The sequence below is a fragment of the Balaenoptera acutorostrata genome, chromosome 9 (assembly GCF_949987535.1).
Source record: "Balaenoptera acutorostrata chromosome 9, mBalAcu1.1, whole genome shotgun sequence".
Taxonomy (NCBI): domain Eukaryota; kingdom Metazoa; phylum Chordata; class Mammalia; order Artiodactyla; family Balaenopteridae; genus Balaenoptera; species Balaenoptera acutorostrata.
The window spans coordinates 80,872,071-80,886,130 of NC_080072.1; the positions used below are offsets into that span (position 1 = coordinate 80,872,071).

At 36.5% G+C, this 14,060-nt stretch overlaps 1 protein-coding gene across 12 annotated transcripts in view; it reads left to right on the forward strand.

Moving 5' to 3' along the window:
• YAP1 (Yes1 associated transcriptional regulator) overlaps window positions 1-14,060 on the forward strand; it is a 108,765-nt gene that overhangs the window by 84,053 nt on the left and 10,652 nt on the right. For 3 of the 12 annotated variants that reach the window (XM_057552370.1, XM_057552361.1, XM_057552362.1), the window contains 2 exons: window positions 2,002-2,195; window positions 5,075-5,122. In XM_057552370.1, coding sequence (XP_057408353.1) covers window positions 2,002-2,195; window positions 5,075-5,122 — 242 coding nt within the window. The remainder of the gene's footprint in view (window positions 1-2,001; window positions 2,196-5,074; window positions 5,123-14,060) is intronic. The other 9 variants (XM_057552371.1, XM_057552363.1, XM_057552365.1 and 6 more) reach the window with 3 other exon arrangements.

The window sequence follows — 14,060 nt, forward strand, 5'->3', positions numbered from 1 at the left end:
TTTAGTAGAAACAATGACCTGAAATTTCACCTTAAAAAGTTGAATATGTGTCTGAAAAGGTGATACATCATTCTTATTGCCATTTTCACATAATAAAACTTCCATCTGTTCACCAAGGTTACCACAATCCACAGTTTGGTCAATGTTGTATCAGTGACAGAAATTCACTAGTGTAGGAATCCAGTCTGTTTCTAATTGTCAAATGGTATATTATATGTTCAACTAAAAAAATAACAATGACTACCTGAACTGTTGAATGAGACCAATCTATGCCATCCAGATTCTTTTTTTAAAAAATAAATTTATTTATTTGTTTGTTTATTTATTTATTTATTTTAGGCTGCATTGGGTCTTCCTTGCTGTGTGCAGGCTTTCTCTAGTTGCAGTGAGCGGGGGCTACTCTTCATTGCAGTGTGCAGGCTTCTCATTGCGATGGCTTCTCTTGTTGCAGAACACAGGCTCGAGGCACGTGAGCTTCAGTAGTTGTGGCTCGCGGGCTCTAGAGCGCAGGCTAGTAGTTGTGGCGCACGGGCTTAGTTACTCCACGGCATGTGGGATCTTCCCGGACCAGGGATCAAACCTGTGTCCCCTGCATTGGCAGGCGGATTCTATTTTTTTTTAATTAGTTAATTAACTTATTTATTTATTTATTTATTTATTTATTTTGGGCTGCGTTGGGTCCTCATTGCTGTGCTCAGGCTTTCTCTAGTTGCGGCGAGCGGGGCCTACTCTTCGTTGTGGTGCATGGACATCTCCTTACAGTGGCTTCTCTTGTTCCAGAGTACAGGCTCTAGGCACATGGGCTTCAGTAGTTGTGTCTCGCGGACTCAGTAGTTGTGGCTCATGGGCTCTAGAGCGCAGGCTCAGTAGTTGTGGCGCACGGGCTTAGTTACTCTGCTGCATGTGGGATCTTCCTGGACCAGTGATCAAATCCATGTCCCCTGAATTGGCAGGCCGATTCTTTTTTCTTTTTTTTAATTTATTGATTGATTAATTGATTGATTGATGCTGCATTGGGTCCTCGTTGCTGCGCTCAGGTTTTCTCTAGTTGCGGCGAGCAGGGGCTATTCTTCGTTGTGGTGCACGGACATCTCCTTGCAGTGGCTTCTCTTGTTGCAGAGCACGGGCTCTAGGCACGTGGCTTCAGTAGTTGTGGCTCGTGGGCTCTAGAGCGCAGGCTCAGTAGTTGTGGCACACGGGCTTAGTTGCTCTGCGGCATGTGGGATCTTCCCGGACCAGGGCTCGAACCTGTGTTCCCTGCATTGGCAGGCGGATTCTTAACCACTGTGCCACCAGGGAAGTCCGGCAGGAGGATTCTTAACCACTATACCATCAGGGAAGTCCCATCCAGATTCTTGTAGGCTTAATTTATTATGAGCATGCATCAGATCATTTAATCTACTTGATTTATTAGAGTTATATTTAAAGATTAATAATCTTGATGAGCTTTACTGCTTAGAATGCTTTGTCTCAGTTAGAGAGATTTATTTTTAATTAAATATATATTATATTTTATAATAAGCAATATATTCACATTATTCAAACTTGAAAAGTTATAAAAAGTGTCTCTCTTGAACTCGGTCCTTTAGTCATCCAGTTCCCCAGGTCCAGAACCAACAGATGTTAAGTGCTTCTTGGCTGTCCTTCAATTCAGATTCTCTGGATATGCATGTAATATATATTCCACCTGCCCCCTTTTTTTTAATACTATCTATTCTGTACTATGCTTTTAACTTAGTATGTCTTAGACTGTTCCATGTCACTGCCTATTAGAGTTGCTTGTTTCTTTTCTCTTATGGCTGCCTTGCATCCTAGGATAACGACAAAGGTGACTACAATAATAATAAATTAATGTAACCATTGTACTATGGGTGGATTTTTAGGTTATTTCTAGTCTGACTATAGAAAAGGCTATGTTGAATATCCCCAGTTGCTTTTGAATAACTAAATTATCCTTTTTCTTTGCTAGTTTTTTAGGATAGATCTTCTGTTTCATTTCAGCCATGAACCAGAGAATCAGTCAGAGTGCTCCAGTGAAACAGCCACCACCCCTGGCCCCCCAGAGCCCTCAGGGAGGAGTCATGGGTGGTGGCAATTCCAACCAGCAGCAACAGATGCGGCTGCAGCAGTTGCAGATGGAGAAAGAGAGACTGCGACTGAAGCAGCAAGAACTGCTTCGGCAGGTGAGGCCACAGGTTAGAGACCAGCCTTCCACTCTTGGGGTTTTGTTTTCCTACATAAAGTTGGGTGTGTTTCATTTTGGCATTTATTAGTTACAGAGGAATGTTGTTTCTCTGAAACAAGAGTGACACAGAAATATTCTGTCCAGCTCTCGTTGTCTTAGTTTCTTAACTGGCCTTTGATCACATAGGCTATAACTTGTAAACCTGTATCACAAAGAGATGTTTTGGTCGTATTCATTGCAGTCAAGCAAAAATCGAAGGAAGCAAGGGTGCTTTTCCTCAAATATACAGGCATACCTCGGAGATATTGCCGGTCAGTTCCAGACCACCACAATAAAGCAAGTATTACAATAAAGTGAATCACATGAATTTTTTGGTTTCCCGTTGCATATGAAAATTAATGTTTACACCGTACTGTAGTCTATTAAGTGTGCAATAGCATTATGTCTTAAAATAAACAATGTAAATTGTTTATTGTAAAATTTAACGTAAATTTAAATAAATTTAATGTAAAATTTAATGTAAAATTAAATACCTTAATTTTAAAATACTTGATTGTTTAAAAATATTAACCGTCATGTGAGCCTTCAGTGAGTCATCTTTTTGCAATAGTAACATCAAAGATCACTGATCACAGATCACCATAACAAATATAATAACAATGAAAAAGACTGAAATATTGTGAGAATTACCAAAATGTGACACCGAGGCATGAAGTGAGCAAATGTTGTTGGAAAAATGGCTCTGATAGACTTGGTAGACGCAGGGTTGCCACAAACCTTCAGTATGTTTAAAATAAAATTGCAGTGTCTGCAAAGTGCAATAAGATGAGGTATGTCTGTACATGGAATTGCAGACTACTGTATATCTGAGGATTTCACTAAGGGGGAAACTCTGGGACATCACTTGGGGAGAAACATCTTTTACTTTAAATGAATTATTTGTCTAGGGGAATACACAATACGATATTTCTCAAATGATAAATGTTTCAGTATTGCTGAATCTAAGATGTTTTATTTAAAACAATACAGGCTATTCCAAGTTTAGAAGATCCCACAGTGCTTTAAAATTATCTACTTACGGATATTTTTTCATGTTGGGATGGGTACGTTCTAACATTAGAGAGCTGGAAAACTTTGTGACCATTTTTATCAGTTTTCTTTCAGAAATACTGTTGGTCTTTATGTGCCATAAGAATATATAATCCCTCATCTCAAAATGAATTTTTACTTTATCTTATTTCAGAGTGATAAAATCTAAGTTCAGATATTGGGAGTGTGATCTTCTCAAAGCAGTATATTTTAAAATTTTTATGTAAATATTTTGGATAATAAACATGATGTGATTTTGAAAGTGTACAAAAGGTAAACGTACAGTGAAAATGAAATCTCCTTTTCCATTTCTCTAGTTCTCTTTTCTGGTTGTAAGTAGCTATCGGTTTCTTGTATTTTTTTTTTCCCCCAGAGACATTCTCTCTGTTTGCGAACGTGAAATATACGTATCTGTACTATTTTTCCTCACCTAAATCATAGCATTCCAAGTATAGGCATTAAAAATATCATTATACTCTACATTTTTGTAGCCAGGATGTAGACATTTGAACAAGGTACTTTTTTTTCATGAGTGTTCTATTTTAATAGTGTCCCGTGTTAATGGAAATACATGAACTTGAAACAGTCATTGAACTCAGATTTGGGATTTGAAGAACTGGTACCTAAGAATTAAACTAAGCCATGGAATCCCAGACAGGCACACCTTTAAACTGTTTGTGCTATCAGTAACCTGCCAGTGTAATTCTAGTGTGGTTGGCACCAAAGTGAGTAAGAAAGATGATGCCAGCATATGATGTCAAGAAGTGGTCTTGAAAGAAATATTCCCTCATCCACCTTTAAGAAGGTAGAGAAAGGAAGCACATTAACAAGATTACTGTATCTCTGATGGACTTTCTAACATATTACTATAAAGGAAAGATATTTTTCATTTAAATAAAACTTTATCATCGGAACAAGGTAGCACCATCAAAATTATAGTTATATAGCTCTTAGAAGAAATAAAGCAATTTAAGGGTATGTTTTATGCAGCCTGTTTTCATTTTGTTGTTACTGAGTACTAGATGGCGTATGCAAATATAATTTCACATATGAATTAAAGACTACCAAAACCAAGAAACCTTATTAATAAGAAAGGTTAAAGTCTGGGAATGGGCCATCCATCATTTTGTTGTTGCTGTAGGTCAGCTCTCCCCCACCCGCTTCCCGCCCAATGGGCAAAATGCTGCTACTTATAAAATTCTTCATTCTAAAGAGTTTTTCTAAATCTTATTCTCACTCTTACTCTGGGTGATGGGTCCTAGACAGAATAGTTTCCTTTAAAGGTAACTTCTTTATTTCTTCTTTACTACCTATTGTTGTCTTTTCTTTTGTTGAAGTGACAGACCTGCTCTATTCTTATACTAATGGTGTATTTTTTTAAGATTTTTTTGGTTTTGTTTTTTAGCAATCAGTATAAATTCAGTATATCTTAAGTCTTTTGGCTTCCTGTGAACTTCTTCCATTGATAGTTTCTCTTATCACTGAAGCATCACATTATATTTTTCCTGCTTCATCTAATGTTCAGAAGTAAAGAACCTACCTGACCAATATCCAGTTTCATTTGAACCCTGACACCTAAAGTCTTACTGTCCTGTCCTCAATGCTGTTGAACACTTCTGAGGTTTCCGTGTGTTATGTGGCGACTCCGTTGGCTCCTGTCTTCCTTAGTCTGCTTCTTCTTGGGCTAGCTTGGGAATTCTGTGCTATGGTGATATGTCTGGATACAATTTGTAAGTCAGCCTACACAGCCAAACCATGTGGCTTAAAGTAATTTTTATCCATCTTATTTTTCACTCTTAGGCAATGCGGAATATCAATCCCAGCACAGCAAATTCTCCAAAATGTCAGGTAGGCTCTTATCTGATGTTTTAGCATTGAAAACAGATATTAAATTAGGAAAGAGAAAAACTTGTGCTCCAGGGGCCTGTCCTCACTGAAGATGAGCCCAGCGTAACTTTGAGGCATCTTTCTACCATGATACTTAAGTTAACATTGCTGTTCCCAGAAAGTTTACACTATCTGCTCCCTCCCCACTCCTCCCAGAGTAGTATTCAAAACTCCGTTGAGGTCTTTTTTTTTCCCCACATTTGATATGTAGTATATACACCCTGTCAGCCTTGAAGTGTGCCTGATTTTTTATTTGCATAGCCTAAAATAGTACTTACAATGATTTATAGAAATTAATAATTTGAACAGTAACAAAGGTAGTACAGGTTATTTACTTGGGTAGGCTACTTTAGGAAACCTTATTGAGAATTGTAATCATACTACTAGGAAAGGAAAAGGTTTTCTTAGTGAACACTCCAAAGAAAGAATATTAAAATTATCAGAAGAGAAAAGGATCTACCTGAGTACTGTTTTGGGTTTCTTTGTTGGCTTTTATCAGCATTCCTCCCTGGTGATCCCAAAGGAATACTGGTTGTGAAGGTACCTTATTTAGATGGAAAGATTGTGGCCATTTTTTCCTTCTATAACATAGGCACTTATCTGACTCATGGAAAGAATCTCATTCTTGAAACCAAAGAGATTCTCTTTGTTCAGGGTTCACAGATTTGAAGGAATTAGGAGCTGGGGGATTATTGCACTTTTCTCAGATTGCCAGAAGCAACCATGAAACACCTCATATTCTGTGGAGCTCTTCTGCACTAGGCTAACAAGTGCATTGTGTAAGAATGAGCTGTGGAATTGGCAGAACTCCACTCATTTTAGATACTGTTAACTTGTCCATTGGAGCACCAGATAGAATCTTCATAGAGACCAGTTAACTTTGTGAGAGGAAAATCTCTATTCATTGTCTATCTCGTAAATGCCTCCTTTAATCAAGAAATCCAGGGAATAACTAATGAACGTCATCTTTGCTAAAGCAGAGCCGACATTCTTACAATGAGGACCACTAATACCACATTTGACTGGGAAGAGCACTGTGGCATTGGATCTTTATGTAAAGTGAAGACATTTTTCCTTGCTTTTTCTCTGAAGTGTTTCTTTTATTTGTAATAAATGAAGTAGAAACATAGGAGCAGAAATTAATTCAAATGAGATTCGGGATCAAGCAAAAAGTTCTCCATGTTAAAGTGTTTTGAAATTGTTTCCTTTTTATTTTTTCCTACTAAGATCTTAAACTTTAAATCTGATAAATAAATTAAATACTTTCAGGTCTTTATTTCATACATCAGTATAAGTGTAAACAGTTGCTCATTAAAATTATCAGGAGTTTTTAGATACTTCTTTTAGTAGTAAAGCTTTAGAAAAGTTAAGGTTTGTAAATTAAATTTCTGTTAAATTTGTATGGTATTAAAATTACAGAGTTGATTCCTTAGATTTGTCTAAGCCAGAGCAGGAAACCTGAAAGAGATCGGTTTTATAAAAGGTTTTTTAAATTCAACTTTGCATATGTGGAGAATAAAATACTGCCTTGTTATATAAGATTCAGTTGTCAATGTGTTTACCTGGCACAATTGTGAAAACGTATGAAATTCCAGTATAGGGCTAAATTTGGAGTTGCTCAAATACCCAGAATCTGGTTGTATTTGTATCAAGCAAGTATCTGTGTTTTTCTCATCCTACATATTTTCTAGATTATCTTAAGGTAGATGCCAGGAAAGATTCCACAAAGAAGGGTCATATCTTAAGTGAAGATGCCTTTAAATAAGGTTACCAGGATAATCAAGAAAGCCAGAAAGAGCTTTCCAGTCTCAAAAAACAGACTGTAAAAAGGAATAATGAAGAAAAAGAGATGGATCCATTCAATACTTGAGCGCAAGGCACTCCTGTTCAGTGTTGTGGAGGGTTTGGGCTCTGTTTGTTGTTTGTTTTTACTTTTCTAATAGAAATCAGTGCAGATGAGTTAACAAGCAACATGAAATCAGTGGCATTGTTTTGTAATTATATACCGCATTTGCTGTGGGAAGGTACCAGACTTCAGAATGTTCACAGATTACTTGTTTCAAAAGCTATCCTTAAGTACTTCTGCATAGGATTAACAAAACCTGTCTGTATAGTAGGATTTTCTGGTCTTGTAAACTAGTGTCAGTATGGGTGAGGTTAATACAAAATTCTGAAAAATTGAGACAACTTTAAAGGGGTTAGTATATTTTCTTAGTTAAAAATGGAAATTATTGCCTTAATTTGTTAGGGTTTGTTGGCAGAATTTTGGAAAAACTTGTCCTCATAGAGCTTTAAATTTTTAAATTTCATTTTGATTATTCACTATTTTTGTTTCTAAAGCAATTTCTGGTCTCAGAAAAAGAAACTTTTTAAAAGTATAAACATCGTCTTTGCTCCATGAGATTCAGCATGTATGGAATGCTCAGTTTTCTCTGTATAACTCTTTCTAATACATCAGTTTCTCCTCTGTGACTGGAGGGAGACCTTTGAGACAGTGGGTTAGGAATGCATCCCAGCTTCTGTTTCAAAGTCTTTTGAAACTAACACTTTGAGGAAAGATAGTTCCCCCTGAGTGTGAATGTTTTTACCTTCTGTTATGCTTAAGAATGTGGTTCTTAGTACCTGCGGTTCCCTAATACCTATGAGATCAAGCCTAAACTCTGCAACCTAGCTCATTTATGGTCTGTGGTCAGTAGCCTTCTTTCTCTCTCTCAATTCTGGTTAAGCCAATTACCTTCCTTCAGCCAAGTGCACTCCTCTGTCTTGTTGCCATGATTCCACTCATGAGCTTTTCCCCATAAGGAGTACCTGACTTTTCCCCTTCCCTTTTACTGATTAAGATTCTCCATTTCCTTCATAAGGCCTAGGTCAAAACGCATCCCCAAGTGCCCTCATCAGAATGCTTGAAACGACCCAGAAAATAGAAACAAGACTGCTGTGTATAAATAGCTTATCTCTGAGCAAATAATTGCTTTACTCTTCATAGAAATTATAGCTATAAATTTTTTGCAACTAATGAATATTGTGTAGTTGCCATTCCTTATGGATAGTAATAAATACACACCAGGGTCAGTTACTGGGTTAATGATGGATTAAACCCACAGTATTAATGTTGAGGATATTGTACTACACTGTTAGCCCGAAATGGTGAAGAGATTCAGATGTCCGTAGTTTTAGTCAAATAGAGCAAAATAGTACAGTACCCCTGTTCAGAGCCATGTGAAAATAATCACCACAGGTTTTTTTTTTTTTCTGAATTTAATAATAGCAAAGTTTTGGCTTTTTTTCCTCTCCAAACTCTCTTTTATGTTAGCAGATACTAGAAAAGCTATTTCAGAATCCAATTAATACTTTTTTTTTTTTTTTTTTTTTTTTTTTTTTTTTAAAGGATTTTCTTATTTATTTATTTATTTATTTATCTACTTTTGGCTGTGTTGGGTCTTGGGTTCGTGCGAGGGCTGTCTCCAGTTGCGGCAAGCGGGGGCCACTCTTCATCGCGGTGCGGGGACCGCCCTTCATCGCGGTGCGCGGGCCTTTCTCTATCGCGGCCCCTCCCGTCGCGGGGCACAGGCTCCAGACGCGCAGGCTCAGCAATTGTGGCTCACGGGCCCAGCTGCTCCGTGGCATGTGGGATCTTCCCAGACCAGGGCTCGAACCCGTGTCCCCTGCATTAGCAGGCAGATTCTCAACCACTGCGCCACCAGGGAAGCCCTCCAATTAATACTTTTTCCAAGTTTATCTCTCTTCTTTTTGAAGTCCTAATATTGAATAAATCATAGATTCAAATGATTCTGTGAATCATTCTATGACTTTGAATCATAGATGCACATCTTTTTAGCCAAAAAGGTTGTTCTGAAGTTGAAGGTACTTTGGTAAATGGCACAAATATTAAAAAACAAAAAGCATTCTAAACCTTGGCTAAATGTTTTAATAACTTCCAACATAATTAAATATCCTGTGACTGTTTAAAGCTGTGTTGGAAAATGGGGTATGGCAAGACCTATCTTGAACAGTTGGAAGAAATGGCTTTTTGTTTGTTTGTTTTTAAAATTGTTGACATAAACTGCAATTACTAAGACAAACTGTTTAAAAGATGTGTAATTTTAGAGTTATTCTTCATTTCTAAATTTGGATTTCTAGTTCGCTAAACTTACCTACCTTAAATAAATTGATTAGGTTGGAGAGGGGGGACCTTCACTTGTGTGCCATGTGTTATCCAGAAATGAAACACTCTTACATAGTATTTGCTGAAGATAAAATTGCTTTAAGAAAGTAAAGTTGACATTAATTTTATAGAATTTTCTATAAATGGAATCATAACTTTTTCATCTTAGCATGATTATTTTGAGATTCATTCATGTTGTATTTATAGTTCGTTCCTTTTTATTGCTAAGTAGTATTCCATTGTAGGGATATACTACAATTGTTTATCTGTTCACCTACTGATAGATATTTGACTTGTTTCTAAATTTTGACTTGTGTAGACATATGCTTCCATGTCTCTTGGATACTCTAAAGAATTTAATAACCTAGAGATGTTCTAAATGTTTCCAGACTACTGACTTCTTCTACTGCCTTTCTCCTTATTTTTCTAAATGATGTGAACCAAAGCATCAGTTTTATATGGAGCCAAAATACTTTACTACCAGATATATATTATCTTAAAGTTATCTTTTTTACCCTATGAGAAATGATACTCCTATTTAAATGAGAGGAGAGAAATACAAAAAAGACCAATGGCTCATGGCTGCATCCTGAGTCCATAAAAGTCCGCTATATGAACCAGACAAATCATGTTTTCCTTTATAAACCATCCTGGAAAGTTCCCTCCAGACCAAGCTGGGACCATCAGTTTTACTTATAGTTGCAGATAGCTCTGACTCCACATGCGTCCCAGATTAGCTAAGATTTACAAGCTCAATGGGAAAAGCCACCACATTTTTGTATTATTACAGAAGAAAATGAGCTAAAAATATTTGCTTCCTTTAGAAAAAGTCAAATACTCTAAAAGAACTGTTTGACCTTTGAAATACAGAAGCATGATAAATTTTGGCTGAATTTCCTATAACTTGCTTACTTCTCCATTTTTGAAAGTCTGTCAAACTGTTTATTCTGACTACCTTTGGGAAAAAGAGAAGCTTAACGAACTTGTATTTTTAGCTCAGTATTCTAATATTAGACATTTGTTCAGGATAAAAAACTCCTTAGAGATAGACATAACTTTCAACATGAAGTGTTTCAACTGAAATCAGTTTTTGTAGACAATCCAATTATGTCCCAAGGCTGATTTTTAAAACAGCTATGCCAGATTTACTCAATTACAAAGTGATGTTCATATTCATCCAAAATGTGTTTTGACAAAATTACTTTATTGCAGTAGAGTGGGTTTATTCTACATAGGTACATGTAGATATATACAGGAATTATTTTTAAATGCATATAATGGAGAAAGTTTATATGAAATATTTTTGATTAAAAAATTCAGATTATTTAACTTCATTTCATACTTACCCATATTAGTTATTTTTCTCTAAAGTCACTGGCAAAAAGTCTGTACAACTCTGAAACAAATTTTTAATATTTTACTTCTAAAATTATTAATTTTATGCAGTATGTTCACTTTCACATTTACAGTTCTTGGCTAAGGATACAAGGAATTACAAAGCTTACTCACTATGAAACCCATGATTTAACTGTTCCTCACTGGCAGCAGGACAGTTTAGGGAGGAGCTCTTTCAGTTAGTTCTGACTCCACATTCACTCTCCTTCAAAGTCTGACTAGGTAAAGCATGGAGTAGGATACTTCTGCAGATTTCCACATCTCTATATGGGGGTGTGTGTGCATGCATGTGTGTGTGTTTATGTGGAAGTGGATGTTACTGTTTTTATATTCAGTTGAACTCTGAACTTATTGATATATGTTAAGGGGGGGGGGGAAGTTGGCCTGTTTTCCTACATAAATACATATGGTTTTCCTCCCCGATTTTTGACAATTTCCTTAAAATATCAACAAAAATGTTTCATCTTCCTTATTGAACCCAGTGAAATAAATTATGTTCACAGATGAAAATATTAACAAAAGAATTAATTGGGATTGACATATATACACTGATGTGTATAAAATGGATGACTAATAAGAAAAAGAAAGAAAGGAAGGAAAGAAAGAAGGAAAGAAAAGAAAGGGAGGGAGGGAGGAAGGAAGGGAGGAAGGAAAGAAGGAAGGAAGGGAGGGAGGAAGGAAGAAAGGAAGAAAGAAGAAAGAAAGAAAGAAAGAATGCCTTGGGGAGGGGGCTACCAAGTAGTCAAGTTTAGTTAAAGTAATTTTGTTTCTAGCAAATACTGAGCTATGTAAGAATATACCCATTTTTGGATGATGTATGTGCAAGTTATTATATATCAATTATACCTCAATAATACTTCAAAAATTACTTCTAATCAACCCTGGTTGGTTGGTTTTGGGGTTTTGTTTGTTTGTTTTTCCTGTAACTAGAAGTTTCAAACCTGAGCTGAATATCCATACCTGGTATATGGGTTCTATAATCTATGTATAAGTTATTTATATCATTGGCCTTATCACATTACATTTGTTTTCATGCCATATTCTTCACTATTTGGTGGATAATGCTAACACCGTCCTACCACCACCACCAGTAAATAAAGTGGCATTTTTTTTCCCCTTGTTCCTTTCAAGTTCAGTTTACATGAATCCCTAGGTTAGTTACTGTTAGTCCTGGCTCAAATATAGATTTGATGAGAAGTATTTCCATAGCCTTTCAGGGGGTTGGATATCTTCTTAGGCAACTTGTAAAGATTGGCCTTCTTATTCACATCTCTAAATTACCTTTCTTTGTAAATGTGGATAGTTGGTTCTTCAGTGTCTGCTGACAGTAGAAATTCAGTTGTTAAAGGCAGCAAAAAGTAAAAATCTGATAGCTTCAAACAAGCAATGTGGCAGAATTCAAAGTAGCGAGAACATGGAGATTTTGCACATAACAATTAGCTTTAACTTCATAAAACCTTGAATAAGTGGAAACCATCAAAAAGGATAAAATAAAAGTTGTAAAAACAATATGAAAATTATAGCCAATTTATTAAGTTATTTCAGTAATGATTTATTTGCTTTGTGCTGCAAGGACTTCAAAACTAGGTACACAGAAATATGAGCATGCCTTCCCTAGGCATCAGCCTCATCCAGAGCCTATAATTTTATTCACTTTAAAATTTATTGCTTTTGGGACTTCCTTGATGGCGCAGTGGATAGGACTCCGTGCTCCCAATGCGGGGGGCCTGAGTTCGATCCCTGGTCAGGGATCTAGATCCCACACACATGCTGCAACTAAGACCCAGCGCAACCAACCAACCAACCAAATAAATAAATAAATAAATATTTTAAAAGTAAAATAAAATTTATTACTTTTAACATCCTTATATTTAAATAGCAACATAAATTCTTCAAAGTATTTAGAAGCTCTTGTTTTATGCTCCAAAATGGTCATTCATTTATTCATTTTGTGCCCTTAAGGGACAGAGAAGAAATAATTACAATACCATGTGATAAGTGCTAAGCTCATGTTACATACGTATGCTCAGGGTGTGAAAGACATATTGTCTATCTGTCTAATCGAATCCAATCCAAAGAAGGAGATGGGATCATTCTGGAGAATTACCTAGAGAAGGTAACTGTGTCTTAAATAATAAGAAAGAAAAGTGTTCTAGTCAAGAATATATGGAAGGACATGGTACCAAGAGAAAACATTTCATATTACAGACCTGCAGAGAGTGCACTTTGTTTTAAAGTCACTTCTCACTTTGTAAGGTGAAAATGGGGGCGAGGGGTGCATCAAAGATAGAAGATAGAGAAAACAAGTAAAATGGATCCCCAGAAGCTGCTAGGAATGTGGGTTGGCCTAGAACAGGAGACAGCAGGAGGGAATCCATTTTCTGAGACTGGAAGAAAAGTTATAAAGGTGATGAATGAAGATGGCTTTGGGGGAGCAGGAAGAGATGACAGGAGGATCCAGAAAACCACAGATTGTGCCTGATGACCTCAGTGTTCTTATTTAAATGGGAGAGAGCTTGAAAAAGGAAAAGCACTTAAGGGAACGGGGCTTGAGAGAGTGTGCCAGATTTGGAGTAGTAATCATGAGAATGTGAGAAAAAAGTAACCAAGGACCCAAGAAAAAACAAAAAACAATGAGTGGTACTAAGAAGGGCCCAGCCAAGGCCAAAGACTATTAATTTATAACAGTCTGGATAGTTGTATGATTTTTCTCTAGCATTTCTTAGCAGTCTCAGTATAGAAATGAAGCAAGCACATTTTTAATATTGATTCATGGTTGGAATTTGCTGTGTTGAAATAAAATTATGTGTGTATCAGGAATCTGAAAGGTAATCATGTGTATTTAAAATGATCAGCCTTGCATTTAAACTTGTAGGGAAGGAGAGCCAATAGATTGGAATAGTAGGAGGCAGAAGAAACTGGGTGGAAAGAAAAAATATGGTTCCAGAAAGCGGGATGAGTACATGTAAGATTTCTGGAGAAGAAGTTTCTAAACCAGTTCAGGGTGTGACCGAGGAAGTTAATGACTGAAATACGATGGTAAAGTAGTCAATATCATTGCAATTTAGAGAGCCAGGAATTTCAACGTTAGATTACTGTATAGATTTTATGCATGGATGTTGACAGTTCCCGGGTGATAGATGCAGTTGCAATGAAGTGAAACAATGATTATTGTCCCAGACATGAGTAAAGATTGTAGAGGTAGGTTTGGTTTTGAATAGCAAGGTCTTGGCTGTACAAGTGGGTGATTGAGGTAGGTAGGGATGAAGATCACTGGAATGCAGAAATTCAAGGAACTCATGTTGAGTGAATCATCTACATAATGTATAAGTAATAAGA